Source organism: Ascidiella aspersa, chromosome 6 (genome assembly GCF_963924565.1).
Source record: "Ascidiella aspersa chromosome 6, kaAscAspe10.2, whole genome shotgun sequence".
NCBI classification, from domain to species: domain Eukaryota; kingdom Metazoa; phylum Chordata; class Ascidiacea; order Phlebobranchia; family Ascidiidae; genus Ascidiella; species Ascidiella aspersa.
In genome coordinates, this window is record NC_139452.1 from 32,857,015 (window position 1) to 32,880,138 (window position 23,124).

The 23,124-nt window shown below is 35.2% G+C and overlaps 3 protein-coding genes across 5 annotated transcripts; 2 read left to right on the forward strand and 1 right to left on the reverse strand.

The window, feature by feature from the left end:
• Positions 1-105: 105 nt before the first annotated feature.
• LOC146141353 (uncharacterized) lies at positions 106-12,398 on the forward strand. The gene is made up of 8 exons (XM_083391748.1): positions 106-854; positions 1,217-1,339; positions 1,707-1,838; positions 3,087-3,238; positions 3,491-3,555; positions 9,861-9,911; positions 10,166-10,250; positions 10,590-12,398. The coding sequence occupies exons 1-8, from the start codon at positions 123-125 to the stop codon at positions 11,464-11,466; spliced, it is 2,217 nt and encodes a 738-aa protein (XP_083247874.1). The 5' UTR covers positions 106-122; the 3' UTR covers positions 11,467-12,398.
• Positions 12,399-14,610: 2,212 nt separating this feature from the next.
• On the forward strand, positions 14,611-21,113 carry LOC146141354 (transmembrane protein 62-like). Its single transcript, XM_083391656.1, has 10 exons — positions 14,611-14,804; positions 15,130-15,379; positions 15,660-15,836; positions 16,297-16,521; positions 16,995-17,193; positions 17,547-17,651; positions 18,126-18,294; positions 18,714-18,900; positions 19,801-19,919; positions 20,443-21,113. The coding sequence occupies exons 1-10, from the start codon at positions 14,631-14,633 to the stop codon at positions 20,728-20,730; spliced, it is 1,893 nt and encodes a 630-aa protein (XP_083247782.1). The 5' UTR covers positions 14,611-14,630; the 3' UTR covers positions 20,731-21,113.
• Positions 21,114-21,707: 594 nt separating this feature from the next.
• Positions 21,708-22,859, reverse strand: LOC146141355 (multifunctional methyltransferase subunit TRM112-like protein). Of its 3 annotated transcripts, none has more exons than XM_083392138.1 (3): positions 22,732-22,859; positions 22,331-22,432; positions 21,708-22,009 (listed from the first exon to the last, which is right to left on the reverse strand). In XM_083392138.1, exons 1-3 carry the CDS (start codon positions 22,828-22,830, stop codon positions 21,815-21,817), a joined length of 396 nt encoding a protein of 131 aa, XP_083248264.1. In that variant the 5' UTR covers positions 22,831-22,859; the 3' UTR covers positions 21,708-21,814. The 3 variants fall into 3 exon arrangements, with proteins under 3 accessions (XP_083248264.1, XP_083248265.1, XP_083248266.1); XM_083392139.1 differs by having other exon boundaries at positions 21,708-21,993; positions 22,327-22,432; XM_083392140.1 differs by having other exon boundaries at positions 22,349-22,432; positions 22,732-22,841.
• Between the last annotated feature and the right edge of the window lie 265 nt (positions 22,860-23,124).

A 23,124-nucleotide genomic window follows, 5' to 3' on the forward strand; every position in this document is an offset into this window, starting at 1 on the left:
TGCTTATGTGAGATTACATTTATAAATATGGTTCATCAGAGCAGTTAATTATAAACAACCTTAACTTACGAACCTGCTATTTTGTTTGATGTTTTAGGTGTTTATTTATGTTTTAATCAATCATGATACCCCCTGAAAAACTCCGCTCGGAACCAACAGTTGTTCAGTCACGCACCATCGCAGTTCCGGCCTCCGCACAAATCAACCGCGACTTTTCTGTCGTGAAGAACATCAAACAAGAAAGCTCCGATGGAAACGCTCCCCTCGGGTCAAAACTGAACCTTTTTAAAGTGTTAAAAAATCATCAGAACGGAAATAAACCCGATGTTTTTACGACAATCGGGAACCGGATTGTTATTCCGATGAAGATCTGCGTTTCAGCCAAGAAGAAATTCCCGTCCGGGGGTGAAAACGTGACGGAAATGCCGTCAACGTTTCGAATGGCTGTCCCCGCTAACAAAGTATCGCCGAGCAGTAAAAACACGACGACGATTTACAAAGTCGAGCCGTCAACCGACTCTACCTCAGTTACGACTTTCACGACGACCACAAAAACAATTGTTTCAAAATCAAAAGATGAAAATTACGGCGACCTCAATAAATTCATGTCGACCGTGACCCCCAATTTTCCCCCCAAACCCAGGGAAATCCCCTCGCCCCCAAAACCGGCCCCAGATTTTGACGACGAGTTGACAAGCTTGTCGTGGTTGATGAGCGGGAACAAGGAGCTTCTCGATACGATCCGTCGTTGCAATCCCGACGATCCGGGGATTAGTTTGAGCGGAGATGACATGGAAAGTGATGATGAAGGGGGGAAGGGAATTTTCACTGCAACGTCAAAAGTTGATAAACAGGTTCGTATTTATATTAAAGAGATTCTTAGCAAAGACAACGTATGTTTTTTGCATTCTTTTTTCTTCTGTTTATTCTTTTTTTTAGTTTTTCTGAACTTCCGAAACTTGTTTAATTGTTTTCAATAAGTTATGGCATGCAAACTCTCCCAACTGAATTGATTAATTTACTGAATAGTTTAATTTGTTTGAATTGAGCAATGCAACTTTATTGGTGTGATGAAATTTATTTATCTTACAATGGAAATATGTTAAATTCCTCACTTGCCAACTTCCAATTTTTGTGTACATTTAAATTTTAGAAACTCTTGCTTTTTATAACTTGTTTCAAAGTTTATTCTTTCTATTTTGTATTTTGTGTCCAGAGCTATGCAAGTCGTCCAACGGTGCTGACGGAGTACAACCCCCTCAGTAAACCCCCCTACTCGTTCAGTTGCCTCATATTTATGGCCGTCGAAAACTCGGCTGAGAAGATGCTGCCAGTAAAGGTACGATACATCTCGCCTTAAACTAGTGAAACTTGGATTTTGCATTGGATATTGCTTTTTATAGAGACTTAAATCCATTCTATCCATTTTCCTGTTTTTCTTGTCTTGGTAATAATGACTTTAAAATAAAGTTTTGTACAATCTATGAAAAATCATTTTTTAGAAAGGTAAACATAAATATGTAACAAACTATTCAAATTAGCTCTTTTTGAACTTTTTAAAAAATTAAAAAAAGCAACAAATTTGACCATTAGCCGAAAAAAATATATTCACAAGCAAATGAAATTAATTTTCATGGAATATATTTGCCAACAGAGTGTTTTCACATTACACAACACTCCAGACAACTTTTGTATATTTCTTGCAGGATATTTACAACTGGGTTTGTCGAAACTTCCCGTACTTTCGCACGGCGCCCTCCGGTTGGAAGAACTCGATACGACACAATTTGTCGCTCAACCGATGCTTCAAGAAAGCCGACATAAAGGAAGGAGCAAAGGTTTGTGTTCAAAATATCCCTTTGTTCGCTCATCAATGCATGGTTTACATCCTAGAACTGCATCTCCTGTTACCGGGGCAGCATTACTGTCTTCTGCGTGCCTCCTTTCTTATTTTTGTTTTTATAGTTAAAGTCGACATGTTGGAGAATTAAATTTTCATAGAAATGTTGAATATTTAGGTCATTTTTGTTGGGTTTTCAACAAAACAACAGTTTAAAAGCAAATCTATTAATATTATCCTAAATTTCAAGGTATTGTTCACTTATTGTGGTTAGAGTCTTGTAAAACAAATTGGCAACAAAAGTTTGTTATGTAAAATGTCTGGTTTCTACTATGCTTCTTTATTGTAAAAAAATAATATCAGAATATATTTTATAACTGCTAGTAGCTAATTATTTTTACCCAAACTAGCATTTTTTTCTTCTAAAAGTAATTATTAGTGAGTTTTTAGACATCAAACTAAAACAAGCTCACTTTAATAAGCAATAACAATTGACCCACTAGTGTAGTTTTCTTTTTAATTGCTCTGCCATAGTTAGGGAAGGCTCCAGACATGTTAAGTGGCCCGTTGTGAGTTAATAGTCAGGTGTGAGAACTAGCAGACCTCGTCGTCGTAACATCGCACCCAGGGGTGATTTTCCTGCCCGCTGGAGCGGAACAATGCCCGTTCTTTTGTGTTTTGTCAGATTTTAACACCCAGTAATTTGTAAATCGTTTCTCAAAACTTTTGTCAATGCTTTGCATTGCATTGAGAGATGTTCCCTGTAAACTGTTTACAAGAACAGTTTGAAAAGTTAGGTGTGTTTTTCAAATTTGTGTATATCATGCAATTTAGGTTCACCTTATTTTCTTAAATTTAAGCTTTTTTGCTAACAAAACAAAACGGATGTAACAAGACAAACTTTTAAAATGTTAGCACTTAAAATTTTTTTGCCTGAGTTTATGCAATAGTACTTTGAGAATTTTAAACATATACAACTTTAAATTAATACAAACAGACTGCTTTAAAGTACTGTTAAAAGTACATTTTTTTATTAAATAAAAAATATTTTGGAAAAATAAGTAAAAAAAATGATAACATCTCTATTTATTTGTTGCTAATCAATTCACACAACAGCATTGTAAATGTTAATAGCACAAACTATGTATGTTATGAACTCCCTATCTTTATCTAAAACTCCTTAATCTGAACAACTTTAAGCGACATATAAACCCTAATATTCTAAACTTACCCCTATTTTACCCAGGACACGGTGAAGGGGTCGTTGTGGTGTATTGACCCCGCATACCGACCCAACCTCGTCCAAGCACTCAAAAGATCCCCGTTTTACCCCTACCTTCACCCCACCGGCATCGGGCAACCCCTTTCACTCAACAACCTCGCTAATTTGCTTCCAGGGTAAGTTTTCACACTTTTAGGAAATTAATGAAATTTGTTGCAAAAAATAATCTTTTTTTGATAAAAAGTCAATAAATCAATTTTTTATTTGCTGGATAATAATTGCAAGTACAACTTTCTCGAGTAATTTTCTAAAAATAAAAATATATTATGATTTTGTGCATTGTTTTTACTATTTTGAAGTTGATACTAAAGTACAATTGATGCGTTTGATAAATTGTTGAAAGTTTAAAATAATATTTTACTTTGCAGAGTTCAGACGGGTCGCGTTCCAACTTGGAGCCCTAACTTTCCACCGACCGGGAATCTATGGGCCGGTGAGTTTATGTTTATAGTGGTTAAATATGGCTGTCTTTATATATATATATATATATATATATATGGGTAAATGGTTGTTTTATTGTTAATCACTGATTGTATCTGCACTTGGCTATTATATTTTGAGCAGAATATTAACTTAAGAAGTTAGACAAACTTAAAACTTGAGTCTGGACTGAATTAGGAACATAATGGTTGGAGTTTGTACGATAATATACCATAATGTGACATTATATTTTATAATTTTACGACTGGTTGAAATTCTTTTGATCTCACAGATAATATATTTAAGCAATTGACTGGTCCAGGAATGCAAGTTTCTCGTCTTATTCAGTGCTGGATTGTATCACTTTTAAAACTCTAAACCAGGTTGCTAAGGGGCTGCATTCTTGTTGCTAGGGTAACCGTCGAAGCGTGCCGGGTTGTCACGGTGACGGGGCTTCATATTGAGCTTATGTTAAGTGACCGTGACAAGGTTTAGCATGCTTCATTGAGCGACAAAACAATCGCGGGGCGTTCCATTGTTTGCCGAGGTTCAATTTGTCAAGTTTTGGGGAATTTATCGTGATATTAGTTTCGAGGAATTGTTGTTCACTTAAATTTTGGGGAATTTAAAAATTCCTTGTAAATCTTCTAATTATGTCTGGTCTCATCTTTATTGTCATCAATCCAAAAAACGTGTTCGAAATTTACCAAAAATGCTCACGTTTAACACAGTTAAAAATCTTGAATATAAATCCTGAATAAAATGGTGTTAAGCAATAAGTTTTTCTCATTGCTAAAAAGATTTACTAGTAAAATATTTATCATTTAAATTTTGGTGAGAAGTTTGTAATTAACACTGTGTAAGTGGGTTTAATTTAAACTCAATTATTTTACACAGCCTGTAATATTGGGGCTGTAAGCCTGTAATTAATTTCTACTGTTTGCTAATATATGTTAAATTTAACTGAGAGTGTTTTTTAAACCCAGTTTAAATTGTAGAAATATTCGTTGAATGGTTTAAATGCCGCTTCCAGCCTGGATTGAACGCACGTGGTTTGGTTTTAGTGGTTAAGTATAATGAGTTACAATGGCACTTGTAGGCACTCAAGTACTTCTTTGTTGATATATTTGTTTGCGATGTTACCAATGTTACTACAAGTGCGCTCGTTACAAAGGATAATCATGGTAAATGTTATTCAGCAAAATTAACAAATTACAGCTTCAGAAGTTCAGCAAACTTTCAGGATGTATTTTATTTGTAAAAAATCGTAGTTAAAAAAAATTTTGTTTAATAGCAGCAATGTTAATATTATTCCCGATCTTATGGCTTTTAAAATACATAAAGGTCATAGCAACTTTAGTTTGTATAAACCAGTCACATGCATCAAGTGGTGTGGAGTTCATCTGGGTTTAAGCTGATGTGATTAAAGTTTTGATCAGCTTAGCAGGGGGGAGTTGGTTTGCAAAATAATTGGAAAGCTTGTGTAATAACTAACTGTTTTAAAGTGAATCTTTTTACAAAGGTTATAGTAACCACTAACCAGTCTAATAGGGATAATGAATGTTTAAACTTACCCAAAAAGAAGCCTTTTTGCAAGGTTTTAAAGAAATTTATTTTGCAAAGCATCATAAGAGTCTGTTAAATCAATCGTGGACATTTCTTTGTAAAACAACAAGATGTCATTTTTTAATTAGTCCCTAGTTTGCTAAAATAATTAAGTAATAAATGAAATTTTTCACCATTTAATTGCCCTACGCAGCATTTTATATACGCACATATTGACCATCCATCTATACACGCGCATATGTTCGTTAATTCCCGCTGGTACACCAGCGTCCCTGGAGACACAACGTCGCCTAGCAACCTCTATCGATCCACTGTTGCGTCATAATCAAGCGACGCGAGCACTTGCAAGCAACATTAGCGCCGTCAGCGAAAATCTCACAACTTTACACTTTTCTGGATTTTTTAGTTGTAATTTTTTGCTGGGGTTTCGTTCAAACTTATCATTTAAAGAAAGAACTTAGTTTTATAAAAAATGTTTCTATAATCTATACAACTACAGCGCGGTAAATATTCTAATTCCAAAATGTTATTAAAGTTCAAAGTGTTTTTTTTTAAGATTAATTAAAAAAGTATCCAACTATTTATTTTTACAGCTAAACCGATTTTTTGTCGTTTTTACGACTTAGCCATTTTTTTACTTTTCAAGATGTTATTTACTTCCCCTTCCCCCGCACACATAGAAACCACCCTCGCGATGTTGACATGGAGCGACTTACCTTGTCATACAAGTACTTTACACTTGTAGCCACATAATGTCGTGCGCCAACCTTGTAAAACATCCTCAACCTAAAGCGCAAATTTGCTGGCCTTGCGGATGTTTGTTACGTCACCATGTAGTATTGCGTCACAATCCCAAGTTTGTTCCAATTCGAACCCGAAAACAATCAGTATTTTAACAATAAAGTTAAAAGTTCTTAGTTTTTGTAAAACTTTTTACTTTCAACCAAAAGTTGGTCAACATCTGTTCAAACTTGAATGACCTTCGTTTGACCTCCATTTTATGACCTCTAAATGACCTCCACGCTGTGCTTTTGTTGGCGATTTACGGCCGCTTAATCCCTTTATTACGTCCATTGTTGTAAACAATCGACACGCGACCGAGAACCGCCACTTAGATTGTTACGTCACAATCGCTCTGTGTGTTCGTCACTAGCGATAAACGATAACATCGGATCAGGCACAGACACCATGAATAACATAAACCAGGGTTGCATCTGTATTCAAATGTGCATTGGATAGAACATTGTTTACCCAAAGAAATGTTCTTGATGTTAAATTTAACTGAACATCTTTGTTGTGGTGCAATCTGCTGCCTTTATACTTAAGGTTCGACACTTTTTACAAATCTTCATGTTCGTGTTGCAAGAAAATATATGAAGGAAAACATCTTGGTTTTGTTCCTCACATTTGTTAAACCCATCACGCTCCTATTTACTGAATTCCACAAATAAAAGCGGTTGAAATGTTGAAAACATTTAAAGCGGAGTTTTATTTCCTGCAAGTATTGAGTGAAACTTGTGATATTTTTATCCGGTGTTTTAACTTTGTTTTTGCGTCTCAGTGTAGCATTAATTTCATTAAGTTTTCACGAAGTAGATTCATCTTGTTTCCAACTCGAGGTTGTACATCGCGTGCTTTGTTTGTGACGCAATAAGAGGTGCACAGCTCGCACCATTTGGTGAAGTTTCGCTTTTATAGCTTGTTAAACTTGGGGTGGGCCAAGCAATAAATAACCTGCTAAGGTAACATACACCTGCGTACATGAAGCACATGTATAAGGCAAAATAATTATTTTTAATTAAAAATGCGGCGAAATCGTCGCTTTGTAATCGCTTCTGAAGCGTTTTGCGGATGTTTCAAGCAATAAATAACCTGCAGGGAACTTAAGCCTAGAGCCATTTAAGACCGAAAACACCATTTTTTATAAAAACTGGGCAAAATTTTCCCCTTTTCTCACCATTGAAGGCAATTTGTGTTCAGTATCCCAGCTCAATGGAATAAATGTTGAGTCAAAAAGTGATTTTAAGTTACAAGCTGCAGTTATATGTGGCGCGCGAAGCAATAAATGATCTGAAATGAGGTGTGCCTGCGTAGGCCAAAAAATTTAAGGCGTAAGTATTTATTTTCATTTGTAAATAAATGGAAAAATTTATTTTTTGATCGCTTTTGTGTCGTTTTGTGTCTGATACTTGTTTTCTAACTGAAAAGTGGCACAAGTGTCCCTTGTTTGACCGTCTAAGGCTATATTTAAAATATCCATGCCAGAAATGTTTGCCAAACTTGTTTTCCAACCTGCAGTTACACACGTCGTGTGCAAACCTGGCTTGTTGACTTAGTTGGAATGCAGTTTGCAGTTCTACCCGTGCCAAGCCCCGCGTATTTACACAACAGTGCAATCACTTGTTGCCACTCGCCTGACTCATAACAGCTTCCGTGCACAAAAACCTTAACCAGACATATTACAATGTTAATATTTTAAGTTGTTTAGGTATTTCGTTTAAAGTAGGAAAACTTATTTTATTCGTTTTTGAAAACTTGACAAAAAGGTTTGTTTAAAAAGTTCAAGTCTCAATCTTCTATCAAATTTTTTTCCTTATTTTAAGTACACCACCTACTACAACTTAGCTCTACACAACACCGGATTAATTTATCCAATATGTGGTCGTTCTTATTGGTTATTGCGACTTTCTAAGTGGCTGGTCCCAGTTAAATAACAAACTTAATTATGTGTATATTGTAAAACACCCGGAAATCTTTTTTAGTTTTGTTTCTAAACATCAGCAAGTGTAATTAACTAAGCTTTAATTTTAGATTGTGTTTATGTGAAGTCCGTCTATAAGCTGATGACTTGCGTATAATGCAATCCACATAATTGTTAAATGGGGTGACTTATCGTGAGTCAATCATCATCCATTCCTCGTGACGTGTCAGGTTGTGATTGGTCACAGCTGTTTGGGCGGGTAGTTTGCAACCGACGCCATGCTTGGCTGGGTTCGGATAAGGGGAGCAGTCAAGCCTAACAAGGGGCTTTGTGACGTGTGAATGGTTGTGTGGGTGATAATATGGCGTCACTAGTAACCACATCCTCAATGGGATACAAATGGGTCATGTATTAGCGATTACAACATTTTAGTGAATGTTTCATTGTCTCGATGAAGTTGTTTAACGTGATTATCCGGAATTTAGTAACTTTGTATACAAGCCTTTTCCCTTCTAATATATTTTATTAGATAAGCCTTTTTTTAACTTTTTCGTATTTCACTAATTTCAAGAGATCGCATTTTTTGTAAATTTGGAAACAAACTCAAACCTCATTATAGAAATATTTGTGCATCACAGTGATGTTTCTATCAGTAAACAAAAAAAAGTTGTTTTGTTGTTCAAGCTGATTAAAGAAATATAAAATATGTTGAATGTCCAAAGTTTTACGTTAAAGCTTGTCTATATACTTCGGCATCACCTTTGTTGCATTGTAAAGCTGCTTTTGCCCAAAATGTGTTGACCCCCACATTCCCCAATGGTTGTTTGTTATCAGGGTGTTGCCCCAAACCCCAACCATGGGTGAGCAATCGTTCTTCAAACGTGACATTTGCTTCAAACAATGTTTTCAAAAGATGTTTGACGATTTGCTTGTTTCAAAAACTGCAGGAAAACCCCGATTTTCACCAAAACCATAAAAACCGTTGGTTTTGGCTCCAGCCGCGTTTCTACTCTCCAATAAAACCCTCTAACAAAAATCATTTTCCATTTTACGACACATTTCCGCGATATTTGGTTTTTAAGTGGCGTTATACAACCTTAGTAATGGACCCAGCTTTCAGGTGAATCATTTACCTTTTCACATTTGAACCACGTGCTAATTTTCCCGCCCTTCGACACAATGTGTATGTCGTCACAATAGCTATTGACACAGTTGCGATGTGATTGGCTGCTTTGTAATTTGATCCGGTGTGCGGCCTATTTATAATGTGGAGCGCCTCTGTTTATCTCCAGATTAAGTTTCACTATTTCGTCACCTCTTTATGGTTGGATTCGGCAGTGAAGTGCTTCTTTGGATTCCTGTTAAAAATCTTTAAAATAACTATTAGTTTGATCGTTGAAAACACAAATTTGCGAATGTGTGTTACAACATAAAATTAAACAACTCTTCCTTTCTTCCTTTCTTTCCACTATTACGTCATAATACACACGCGACGCATTTGAAGTTTCGCGCCCTTTTTTAGGGGTGAATGTCTTTGAACCAACAAAACCTGATTAAATAAACTCCCCCTAAGTCAACTTTATGCTTTGTACAAATTTGGTTTTGTTGAGCTGGATGTACTTTATTCACAATTCTACGAACTTAAACAAAGTTGTGAAATGTTGATAATTCGGCTTATTGCCAAAAGTTGACTTCATTCTTGAAAATAAATAAGGTTTGCACGAAACAATCAATGCAAGCTACTTCAGTATGTTAAACAAACTGTAATAGCTATTCTAGTTATTGTGAAATTGTCGGGATTGTTTGAAACCACTGTTTTACATGTTACAACAACCTCCAACCATTATGACGTGCATAATGCATATTATTGAACGTAGAAACAATGCCACATGATCCAGTATGGCTTTAACTGTATCGTATTACGTTAATACATTCTTACTTCTTACTTCTGCTTGATTAATGGCTTCATGTTAATGTTCTTGTGTACTTTGTAGGACTGTAGGTACAATGCCTATTGATGTCGTGGTATTTACATTGTTATTTCGTTTCAGACCCTGACATGGCTTCAGCAGCTTTAAACCTCATGGAACTACGTCAGAACGGTGAGTCAGCACATTTGAAACTAAACAGTCCATTGGAATCGTCACAATGACCATTGTACTTTATACAACGTTTAAAGCTTTGGCGCGTTTTTTTCGATATTTTGGATTCATATTTTCGTATTTAATATAAATATCCTCTTGTAAAACCAACGAATATTTCCTTCTCACTCTGCAAAACAAAGCTCAATTGCCTTAAATTATTACGTAAAGTAATTTACCCCCTTTAACCCCTATTCACCCTTTTTGTCACCCAGAACCCCCGAAACGAAGCGACTCTATCACAACGACCTTGCAACAACTCCAGGAAGAGATATTCAAGGACGCTGAGAGAAGCACCAGGTGAGGGGAATACCCCTGTAGTAAAGCTAGCTTATCCCTAACCACCAGGAAGGCCATGCACTTTATTGCCACTGGTCGTTATAAACATGTCTACAGAAATAACAATGCGATAAAGCAACAAGCTGCTAGAATTGCACAGCACACACAGTATATGCTGGTGCCTTTCAATCATTTTCTATTTATAAGTTTCGCCGACATGTTTTAAGAACAAACACTGTTTTATCAAAGAAATAAATGATATTCTTGTTTTTTTTTTATATTTTGAATTCTCCCTCTGCCCTATATTAAATGACGTAATAATTCTAACTGTCCACTAACAATGAGTCACATCCCCCACAGACGCGAACGCAGCGTGAGTTGTACATCAGTTGGAGGGGAGCAAGTCGTCATCACTGGATCCACCCAAGACCACAACTACTCGTGCTCCACGTCACCCATGACGTCATCAGCTGATGACGTGGAGCGATGCGCGTCACCGGAGAGCGACAAGTCGGCGCCGGATGCAGCTTATGAGTTCGAGACCGGAAGTTGGAGCGAAGGGAGCGGAAGTGATGTAGAGGCATTGTTCGACAGCGGCTTCGCGAGTTTGAGGAGCTTCACGACAAACGACCATTGTGACGTCATTACGGACAAACAGAAGAAGAAGCGGAAGCGAAAAAGTGGCGGGAAAAGTTCAAAGAAGATCAAGGTTAAAGTGAACGGCAACAAAAAGCACAAGGGGAGCAAAATACGAGGGGGGAGCAAGAATAGTGACGTCGACAGCGGGAAAGACTCCCCCAAAGTGTCACGTGTTCAACGCAGGAGAAAAATCAGCCAATCACCGCTCAAGAAAAAGCCGCGCAATTCGCACCAATCACCGGTCAAGAGCAAGTCACGTGACTCGAACCTCGGCCAATCACCGCCCTTGAAGAAGAAGTCACGTGACGCGGTGAGCCAATCACGGAAGAGATCCTTCGATCGTTTGGAAGATCGACCCAAGCTCAAGTTCCGTAATTCTGCTTCCCCGTCCAACTACAACACGCGGTCGTCAGGGCAACAAGCGTTGCCAGGCAGCGGTCGGTTGCCAGGGCAACAGCAGCATCCCCCTGAGCGCCGTAGCAAGAGACGACGAGCGAACTGTGACATCGATGAGGAGGTTCAACTCGCTGCTGGATCCCTGCTCAGGTTGGCAGGTCTAAGCTCACCTCTACCGCCACCTCGCGACAAAACGACGTGACCGGGGTGTCCGCACGGTGGCGCTCGTGTCAATACGAAGATGCATTGAAGATTTTTTGCTGCTTTTTTTCGACTTGAATAAGTTTTCCATCTCTTGTTTGTTTTGGTGAAAGTTATTTTCAAACTGGCGACATAATATTTGTAACGTTGTGGAAACGCATCCGCTTAATTTCCAAGTTTAAAGCCATTTGTTTTGAAATGTGTTGATTGTAATAATTAGTTTCTCATGTCATTGTTTCTTGATGCGAAGTAGTACATTTTCTTCTCGACAATTTCAAGCCACTTTAGTTTAACAACAATCATTTGAAAAGTGCAAACTTTAGCAGTTACTGAACTTTTTATTTGTCATCTTAGAGAGCTGTAATCATCGAAATGCAATATCTAGCTTCACCCAATCATCTAGTACCCCCCAACCCCCTAAAGCTGCCCCCCATGCAGTTCCCCACTGCCAGCCACTTCCTACTTGCCAATCTAATCTCAATTCGTGTTTTTTCGCGCAGGGAATGTTGTTCAAAGCCCGCGAACAGATTGTTGTACTTTTGTTACGTCACAATACGCGCTGTCTTCCCTCTATGACATGTTAATGTAATTTTTTTTCTGCTGAGTTCTTTGTTGTTCCTTGCGCGTTTAAAATATGCATTTTTTTGAGTAATTTAACAAAACCTTGTATTGACATAAAAAATATATAAATAAAAAATGCTGCCGAACTAACAACTTCTTGCAATCTCAACTTACCGCGTTTATTTGATTAAAGCCCAATTTTTACAGTCATACAACTTATTTTTTTAACCCTGATTTTTGGCCATATTTTGATTTGTATCATGATTACTTTGTGAAATCACAATCGTTTCGAATCAGTTGTTTGTTCAAATTTCTCGGTTTGTTTTTTTGTTTTTGGTTAACAATGTATAGAAGAAACATCTTTGTTGACAAATAAACGCGTTTGTTACTGAAAATGGAATTCTTGAATGTTTGTTTGAAACTAAAATGGCTACAAACTGAATCTTGGGAATTATTACTTCAGGAAATATTTGTGAATGAATGAAAGGTTTTTGATTTAAACTGTCGATAAAACCTTCGCGGTATGAAATATTATCTTTGGCTCTAGAATAGTTTATAGAGTAGAACAACTTTGGATATAAATTGAATATATACATTTAGGTTTGAATTGTAGTTTTACTCCCACATCACCGGTGTTGTAATGAATTGACTTAAGTCACTTTTTTCAAACGAATAAACTTGATGTAAGTTATTTCAAATAAATAACTGGCATTATTCCTAAATGTTTTGACTAAATGGGTTATTTTTCTTTATTTTTGTACGTAAAAGATATGTTCGGTATTTGTGTAGATTTTGACCGGTTATATGCGAACCATTGCTCAGTATAAAATAAATTTTCTAATTTTAATAGTTTAAACCAGGGGTCGGCAACCTACGGCCCGCGAGTCGGATCTGGCCCGCCAGTGAAAATCATCCGGCTCGCGACCCCCTTTTTTTAAACTAGACACAAGGTCATGCACAATATTTTTAACTGTTTGAACCATACGAAAATGCAGAAAGTCGTCTTGTTTCGCTTTTAACTACATTTTCCTTTTAAGGGAGTCTTCTAAGACCAAAGGGCCGTGCGCATGAAAACTATTTAAGTGGAAACTAATCGTAGCATGGAACTCTCTAAAAACAAAGTTTCTCCAACTTAATCTTTTCTCCGATGAATCCTGTCTTTTATGATAAAATTACACCAGAGGTTATCAGAAATGTGTCTAATTTTGCTTTTGTGTGCGCAATGCGTCACGTCTTGCAAATTGAAAGGCAATTTAAACCAATCAAACGCAATTTTTCGCGCGTTAAGTTTTTAGTATAAAATAGATATTTTTATTCAAATTGCATAAAACATTTAGGTCCGACCCCGATTTAGAGTGATTGAAAACCACACGTTTTTATAACAACATTTTTGTGAAAATTTTTTACGGCCCGCCAAGAACTTGCTGAGGTTGGTTTGGCCCGCGACTAGCAAAAATTTTACGTTAACGCTAGACGCGTCTAGTGTGAACCAGCCTTTACATTTAATTTTAAAAGACAATGGCCAGACTTGGAATGGTATCGCTAATTTGCTATGGCAATTGCTTTACTGGGACTTTACAGCATTGTACCTTATCTTACAAGTTACAACTAAAGGTTGGTTTACATTCGACGCTCGCTAGTTCACACATAACCTCGCAACCTCGCTTCTAACTGAAAAGCGTCAAAGTTGAAATCTTTCACCTTTAGACGTCGATGCTTCCGTTAATGCAAACCTTATTTCATCCCCGATATTATGTCGAACACCGAGTAATGACGTCAAAATCTCCACAACTGCCTTGACACGATAAAATCTCCAACAAGCACTGAAGCACGTGTTCGCTAAACAGCTGATCGGGACAACAAGCTATTGTGACGTCACTAAGAGGCCATCTGCTGCGAACAAAGGGGGTCGGGCTTTATTGTCAGGAAGGTAGGTCATCAGCAAATCTGTGCGAGCGTAAATTAAAATTGTGGGTTTATACGCTGTAAGGAAATTCGCTGTGTTTGTTTGTGATACAATAATCATAGGTTTGTGATGTCACACATATGGCCCGTTAACTTGGGCATAAGTTGAAATACCTGAAGTTTAAGGACATTAATTTGCTTAAAAGCGATTTGTTGGACTTTAGACCCAATGTACAAAGGTCGATGTTTGCAGAAATGTCCCAAAGTTTGCAAGACAAAGGAGTTTATTGATTTTTACAATGTCGAGGCTTTTAAGCGTTAAATCCAATTTCCTAGTGGTGTATTAAGTAAAGCTTTGCAGCATAAAAGTCTATAGTTGATAAAAAGTTTAAACTTGATTTTTTAAAACGTTCACATTTCAACGTAGCCAATGTGTCTCAGATTGTTAAAGCTTGTAATTATTTTACATTTGTGTTGAGATAAACATTTTATTTCTTTTAGATTCTGTTTCCAAACATAGTTTGTAAATTATTGATAAACTTGATGGGAAATGTTCTAATAAGTGGAAATATCATGTTAAATAAGATATTTTAGAATCAATCCCACAATGTTGTCTCTAGTGAGTGTGTAATTATTAATATCAAAACTGTTGACGTTTTAATTTGTTTTACAGTTGGGATCTAACAAGTTGTAAGTTTTATGAGAATGATTTTGCTTCGGATAGCAAAGTACGGAATTGCCTTGGCTCTGGTTTATATTCTGATTGTTGTGTATGCACTCTATAAGCCGTACCACGTCCCAAAGTCAGAATGGAAACCAGCAAATCAACCTTTCCCTGGTGACAAAGCTAACAACATCTTCTGGTTTGTTCAGGTAAATCAAATGTATAATTTGCTACTATTTTGGTTTTGAATTCCCCTGTTGTTAACAATATAGTTGCATAGTATTGTGCGTCAAGTTTGTTGTTCTAATTTTCCTTCATGGGTAATTGTTACTATATTTTATTATGACATATTGGCCATAAATCACTCCGTATAAATAATACATATTTTGTATTCTTTCCTTCGAAGACCTTTTATAGCTTTATAAACCAGTATCTATAGTTGCACACATTCAAGTAATGATTTTTCAGTGAATAAAACGTAAGATTTTATTTGAACTGCAATTTGTAGCAAAACTTTATCGATTTTTATTTTAGGTTTCTGACATCCACATAAGTAGGTTTTACGACGAACAGCGAGGTCCTGACTTCAAAAAGTTTTGCTCAAACACTTTGGAAACAATCGATCCTGAAGTAGTTTTGGTAACGGGAGATTTAACGGACGCAAAAACTAAAAACCGCTACGACTCGGAGCAATATCAAGATGAATGGGAAACGTACAACAAGATTTTAACAGACACAAAAGTTGTGGAAAAATATACTTGGCTTGATGTAAGAGGAAACCATGGTGGGTTTGTATAATTATGTATGTCAAAATAATAAAAAATAGTTTTACTATTTGGTTAATTAATGACAACAATGGGCCCCAAAATGTTGCGAGCGTATATTTCCAACTAACAACAAATAACCAAAAATATTCTGAAGTTATTTTGATTATCATAGTAGCTATAAGTTCATGTGGTAATAAAATCAATTCAGTTTGTTTCGTTTTTCGACTAATTAAGGATTTTATCTTTTTTTCTCTCTTACCTAAATAAATAAAATAAGTTTTGTTGTTTTATTTCCAGATGCTTTTAACATAATCTCCCGGAATTCGCCCGAAAACTTCTACAATAAGTTATCAGGAAGTAAAGGCAAGCTTTCGAGCCAAACGTGGAATTTGGTGAAACCATACGGAAAGTATTCGTTCATTCCGGTTGATGCGTCGATGATGCCAGGACCACGACGACCTTTCAACTTTTTTGGTAAGATTTTTTTTTTAGAAAATGAATAGTCATGTAAAAGTTGTTGTGGACATTTAATTTTTTAAAACAAATATGAGTTTGAATAGGCTTGTGACAACTATTATATTTATGTTGTACAAGTCCTGAAAACAGTGCTAGAAAGCCAAGATATGTCTGCTTGAATACATGAGCCTAAAACACAACAAAATCGTGTTTACACCAAATTGATTTAACAAAAAATAAGTTAAGCTATTTTAGAACCTAATTAACAAATTCCTTCAGAAAATAATTAAATTGAACAATTTTTTTAGCTTTAACCCTCTTAGTACATATTAAATGACACAGGATTGTTGCTAATTATAATTACAATCGCGCTGCAAACAGTTTTAAGAAAGATTTCATAAATAATATTGCCTTTAAAGACTTACATAAAGCAGGCCAACCACATTTACCCTGAATGACAGAGAATTTGTTCTCCTAGGTCACTTGTCGTCTTCCTCGATGCAGCATCTTGAGGCTGAAGCCCAGCGAAGCGTGAAGAGCAATGTTACGATGTGGTACGGACATTTTCCCACCCCTACCATATCAAGCTCGGCACCACTCGGCATCAGGAACCTACTCGGACGCTTCGGTTCCGTATATTTCTGTGGTCACCTCCACGACATCGGGGGATTGTTCCCACATCTACAAGCCATACACCCTGCAGGTCGGGATAAATTAAATGTGTTGTGTTTCAACAGGTCTGGATTATTAAGTATAGTAGTTAGTCAAACTGGGGTTCGTCAGAAAGTTTAAGCTTCTGATAAAAATCTTGATTGCCTGATAAATTACATTAGCTGTAGTAGGTAATTTCTACTGAGGTTTAAATTTAATTATAATTTAAATCATTTGACAACTTGTGGATGAGTTCCGAACTAAAAAGTAAAGAGTAATTATTTTATCACAATTTTTAAACATTGACGCGGTCCTCCATTAACTCAATTAAAACACATGGATTTTTTATTTACTGTTATAGAAGTCCCCAGAATATTCTGACATGTTAGTTGCCAACCTAACATTCACTTTTTATTCATTTAATCAAAACATTTAATTTGGGAGAATTAATCTTTAAATAATTTATATATTTTTACACAAATATTCAATTGTCCTAACAATAATCCTAATTGTATTATTATTTAGGCTTTTTGGAGCTAGAATTGCGTGATTGGAAATACAGCCGGAAATACCGCATTGTGTCGGTCGACCATGACCTTCTGTCCTTCACCGACACTTCGCTCGATGAATGGCCGGTTGTCGTGGTTACTAACCCCAAAGCAGCCACACTCATGATTCCTCGTCATGAGCCAATAGGAAGAATCGCAAAATCAACCCACATAAGGTGAGGTTTTGGAGATTTGTAAACTTATATTTATGAGGAATAACAATTAAAGTAATTAACTGTGATTTATTTACTGAACCACCCTTTAAATAAAAGTAATTATCATTCTACATAGAGTTAAAACATTTGGAAGTCAGTTTTCTAAACAGTTATTAAGTAAAATAAAGTACAGAAGTTTGTCAGTAAAAATTACCCTTTAAATAATTCATGTATGAATGAGTCCAAGTCAAGTCATTTTACCTAAAAGACTTAGGTTAAGTCAAGTCATTTGAAAACAGTTATTTCCGTAGGTTTTTGCAACCCTTTTGATGTTAATCATAACATAAAATTCACTCTGCACCATTTATCACCAGGTTTCTTGCATTCAGTCCACATGGGATTGAAAAAGCTTCGGTGACAATAGATGGTGTACCACTAGATGGCAGCAGACATGTTGAAGGCCCGTTGTGGGTTTGCAAGTGAGTATGGAACATAATTGTCATGCCTAAAAGTGTCATTATACAATTGTGAATGCGTACTATAGCATTGGAACATTATCAAGGTTTATGCTTTAAAAACTGATAAAAGAAGGTTACTAAAGTTTTTATTATCATATCTAACAATGTTTTTCTTATAAGTGGTGCTGTAACAATTGGTTTATTTTATTTTAATGCTTTTCAATATATTTATTGTTCTTTGATACAAGCTTTATGTTTGTGCTGTGCTTGGTTAGTTAACTTAACAGTTGCACTTCTATTGTAGTGATTAAACTGTAGTTTGCTTCAAACTTTTTGGTTTTTGATTTAATAATTAAACAAAAAACAAAAGTTTAACACATCTTGGAATACACATTTGCACACAAGGAAAAATCTCCATTAGAGAGCTCCAATTGCAACACAAAGCAGTGTTTTTGGTAAAATAACATTTGATTTAATTGCGACTACTTTGTTTAGGTGGGATCCTTCTTTGCACACAAGTGGAACTCACAACCTCACAATTGTTGTCGAGGATAATGTCGGAAACATAAATTCCCAAACCTCGATGTTTAGTTTGGACGATCACTGGCAACGTGACTTTTACACCTACGCCACAATCATACTACTCACTGATTTCTGTACTTTGGTGAGTTTGACGCAAATGTTGTGGTCACTGCTTGTATAACTTGTAGTATTATCAACTCTTTAAATCTAGGATTAGTTGGATTTGGAATCCTTAATTAATAAGTACCGATTTTCCCTGAGCTCAGTTGTAAGTTTCACATAACTTCCTAAAACTTTAAATGTCAACAACTAATTTCATTGGAAGCAGTTATCTTTGCATTTATTCAATTTTAAATGAATTATTGAATGACTGAAAAGCAATATCCCTATCTGAAGCACTACTTTCTGGCAAACAAAATGTTGTAATTTGTTATTTACTAAAAGTGTTAACATAGTTTTTGTTAGCTCTGCAATTTAATATAGCAAAATATATTGCCAAAAACTAGTATATATTTATCATTTTTTTTTGCACAACTTTTTTGATAAAGTTGTTTTTATTAGGGTCAAGTTGCTTTCTCTCTGATGATTTGCGTCGCTATTTCCACCCTCATCATGGTCAAGTACTTCGGAGTCGGGGTTTCTAGCGATCGATCGTTTATCATGATGTGGTTGTTCCGATTGCAAATCCTAATCTCCGATAATCTCTCTTTCTATGGCTTAACCTCGTTTCTCGTCAATCTTGCAATAGGTGAGACGGGATGTTTATTGAAATTATTGGTAAAGCGTAGTGTTATGTTTACTCCCTAATTTATTGTGAAGGCCAATTTATTCCGTCCATATCCAAAGTATGCAAACTTCCTGTATACAAACGCACTATGCATTAGGGATCAATAATATCAGTTTTTAGACCAATACCGATTATTTTCGTTCACATGGGTTATATTAATAATTTAAATTAATTAATTTATCGTAGAATGTAAATATCAGTCAGTTTATCTCTCAATTTATTGTGTAACATTTACTTTGCACAATAATTTTGTTTTATTTGGTAATCATTAAACCAAACACTATGTTAAATCAGCCAGACTTGAAAATAAAAGCAAAGTTGTTGGTTTTTAAGGAAATTTATAGGTACTAACCTGCTGTGTATGAGTATTTGCTCTGCAATATTTTGCTTTAAAATTAAACAGTTCTTTATTTTTTTATTGATACATTTTATTAGTTACCAATGACTTGACTTGGTGACCAGTCGAGTTTTTCTTTAACATTGAAATGGGAATATACAGTCAATCAACAAGTTAACGTAAACAAGAAATGCATCAAAATTGTATTTGTTAGCTTTTCTTAGTCGAAACTAAATCAGTCTAAATGCCACTCAAATATACTTTTCAAACCAAACTAAAATCAAATTATTAGTAAAGTAACACCGCTTAGTGCTAATGTTTACTTCCTAATTTATTTTGGAGAATAACATATTATTGCGTTAACCCCTCAAGCATTTAAGCTTCCTGTTTAAGCACATCAGACACTAGACAGACTGTTGTGATGTGTTTTACCATTAATAGATCATATCAACTCAGTATGAATACCGCTATTAAAAAGTTGAGGAGATAAAATCACAGTTAAACCTGCAATTATATTTTCCCAGGTCCACTTTTCATCGGCGAGCTGATTACCGGTCACACCGGGGTTTGTTTCACTTACGGAATCTTCATCGATGGAAAACTTATAAGTGAAAAGTCCATTTACTTTCATGTTATATTTCTGGTAAGTTGTATGTGTTTGCATTTAATTTATTGATGTTAATAAGCTTTATACATTTAAGCTGTTAAATATTTGAAAGGATAACAACCAGATTTCCACACTAATAATGAGTTGCGCCAGAAGGACCTAAATACCATAGACTTGAAGTCACAATAAAAACCACAAATTTTAGTTTCACCGGGGAATAACATATATCATGACAAGTGTTTTTCTAAGTTGTTTAAAAATATTAAATGTTTTTCAATTCCTCCAAAAATATCTTCTGTAATTTGTCATCAATATCGTGCATACTTCAATAAAGTAGTTGAACAAAAAATTAATTAGCACTCACCAAAACTAATCCTGTAAAAAAAGATTTAACTTTGAGGTTTGGAATAAGTAGATATATATAACAGAAAAAAAATTAATTAGTGAAGTATTTTAATTCTTATTTCAATTTGCTTAATAATTAAGGTTACATTTTGGTTGGGCTATATCAGTTTGGAATAAGTATATAACATAAAAAAAAATTAATTTTCATTTCCAGATGTTGTTCCAATACTTTTCCTTCATCGCTTACGTTTCGTATTTCGCCGAGAAGCGATGGAAAGAAAACTTAACCTTGAATCAATCGTTCCGTACGCGAGCTGTCCTCATGCAAGTGATGCTGTGCGGCATTTTCATGATCAACTACCGAACTTGTCGGGAAGTTTACCTCAGTTACGGAACAATGGCGCTATTGTTGAGCCCCGCTAAACTCTGGTGGTCGATGTTTGTCGTGTTTTTGACCCTTCGTTGTTGGGGAAATGACGTCAAGTTCATGATCAAAAGATAAGAATAAGTTACACTAAAATAAAATGATCTAATAAAGGCTGTGCACTTAATGGTTTTAATACTCGATATGAGTTAGTAGGTTATATTTGGTAACCACCAAAAACAGATCCAGGGGGCTCCAGGTTATCTATTAAAGTTTTTTTCCCAAACTATATTTTTGCCAACTTGGATTTCCTTTCATTTTAGAATCACTTGATCTGTAACCAATTTTAAAAGCTTTTGTTGCTTAAATGATTTTTTGTTTTATTTAAATTGTTTTACACTTTTTTAAAAATGTTATAAAGCTTGATTTTAAACTTTTTTGAGGTCGTTAAAGAAATATTTTTAAGCTGGTTGAATTTTATGACTGCCACCAATGTCGGCAAATAAATATACCTTCTGAATTCGGTGGTTAATACAGGTTGGCCCATGCTCTGCTGATGCGTGTTTTACTTAAATTTACCTAATTATGGTTAATACAACCGACCTGCAACACCAAACACCAGAATTGTGTCCCAAGGATATTGTATTAGTGTTATATTTGTTGTGCTCAAAGTAACTGTTCTGTATTTCAAATGTTGTTTCACTTACTGTTTCTGTGCAATGTCTGTTGTACTTATTATGCCTTAAATAAAGCATACACTTTAAGTTATAATAGTTTTATTGAACGAAAAAGTGTTTTCACAAGTATTGATAGCACCTGTGATGTCATTAACAATTTATAAATGATGGAAAAGTTTGGAGACTTCACAGATACAAAAACACCAAATAATTAAACCAGTTGTCCATCATTTAACTGAAATATGCACACTTTCTCTATTTGTCCATCCACATTTTAAAACTTTAAAGCACATAAACCCAAATAGTAATTCTGGGGTTTATAAAAACTCCAGTAAACCAGCATTGGCAAGATAGATTTTATAAAATGCCTGAAAGATTGTATTCGTTGCATATGACATTTGACCCAAACCTTTGGACAATGAGTAACGTAAATGTAGAGCATTTTCTGCAAAGTATAACCATTACTCTTTTTACCCCCGAAAAGTGTTCTTTTCAAAAGATCATAAAGCTTTGATTTAGACACAAGGTAAATAGTTTTATTTTAGTTAAACTTCATCTTCATTTAAAAGCATGTTCGGAATTCCATTTGAAATTGGGAATTTTCTGCCAGACTCTGGACATTTTAAACTTCCAGTAATTACTTCGATTTCCATCAAAGCGTGATGCGTTTTGCGAAGAAATTCATCGTCTTTTTCGTAATCATCAACAACTTTTTCAGGAATTACTTCTTTCTTTCCAATCTGAAATATAGTGATTAATAAAATTAGGTTTTGTTACAGATTAGCTTTGAACATAAGAATAACAAAATTATCAAAAGACGGCGTCGCAAAATTATTTTGAAATGAATTCCAAGTCAAATCATTAGCATAAGAAAAAAAAGTAATTCACTAAAATTAAGAACTCTTGAGCAACGTTTTATTTAGCAAATAAAATTATTCAAAAATACTTTAATCTAAGTTATGTCATTTTTTTACACTTTGGTCAAGTGATTTTCAAACAGTGGCTTAAGTCAAGTCATTACAAAATTGTAAAATTGCATTAAAGTTTAAAGTGTAACCAACCATATCAAGAGCTGTAACAAGTGCCGGCCATTCTATCCTCGGGATCATTTTCGAGATAAATTCTGAGTTGAAATCAACCTCCTTTTCTTCAACTTCTGTTGCCTTTAAGTAAAATATGACATATAACAAAAAATAACAACACTGATCTTAACATTGTTTAAAATGATGCTGAAAACTACCCAAGGGCGCTGGTCTAGAATCCTACCACATTTACATCTGGGTTTATATTGCTAAAATAATTTTGGTTAGTGTGAAAGTTTGCGTTCGGGTTAAGTATTATTAATATATTTATTCTACATCACCCTTCCGATTTGATTTTGACAGCTCATTTTGTTACTGTAAAAAAGTGGTGGGATCATAGACCAGCTCCCCCAAAAGTCATTGTATATTTATTTACAAACCTCTATAACAAGTGGGTATCCATTAGTGACTCCCTTAACATGAGAAGTGAGCATATTGTGGGTGATTAGCCGCATTTTCAACAATCTTGTCAGAAACATGTGTAAAAACTAAAAACGTTTTGTTTATACCTGGAAAGTATATCTGGAAATAAAACCGGAGTGTAAAATAAAAAAATCTTACTAAATCCGCCAGGTTAAACAAATAGTATGCAAAATAATATATTTAAATCATATAATTTTACCCAACAGTGCTTTCTTGCTTGTTTATATCTACTTTTGAAGTTACTGTTAAAAAATATTTGATCTTTTAAAAATTCTAATGTCTTGGATTAAAAAGTTGCGTTATTGTTTATGGGAAATCCCCTTAATCGCGGATAATTTATTTTTTTTAAA

Bases quoted from the DNA above. Each gene is read 5' to 3' on its own strand.
- LOC146141354 (XM_083391656.1), top strand. From the start codon at position 14,631: ATGAGAATGATTTTGCTTCGGATAGCAAAGTACGGAATTGCCTTGGCT. The intron at 15,837-16,296 runs GTAAGATTTTTT...TTGTTCTCCTAG, and splicing joins ACGACCTTTCAACTTTTTTG to GTCACTTGTCGTCTTCCTCG. The intron at 17,194-17,546 runs GTGAGGTTTTGG...ATTTATCACCAG, and splicing joins GCAAAATCAACCCACATAAG to GTTTCTTGCATTCAGTCCAC.
- LOC146141355 (XM_083392138.1), bottom strand. From the start codon at position 22,830: ATGTTTCTGACAAGATTGTTGAAAATGCGGCTAATCACCCACAATATG. The intron at 22,433-22,731 runs GTTTGTAAATAA...TTTTACTTAAAG, and splicing joins GATACCCACTTGTTATAGAG to GCAACAGAAGTTGAAGAAAA. The intron at 22,010-22,330 runs GTTGGTTACACT...ACTATATTTCAG, and splicing joins TTGTTACAGCTCTTGATATG to ATTGGAAAGAAAGAAGTAAT.
- LOC146141353 (XM_083391748.1), top strand. From the start codon at position 123: ATGATACCCCCTGAAAAACTCCGCTCGGAACCAACAGTTGTTCAGTCA. The intron at 3,556-9,860 runs GTGAGTTTATGT...ATTTCGTTTCAG, and splicing joins GACCGGGAATCTATGGGCCG to ACCCTGACATGGCTTCAGCA. The intron at 9,912-10,165 runs GTGAGTCAGCAC...TTTGTCACCCAG, and splicing joins CATGGAACTACGTCAGAACG to AACCCCCGAAACGAAGCGAC.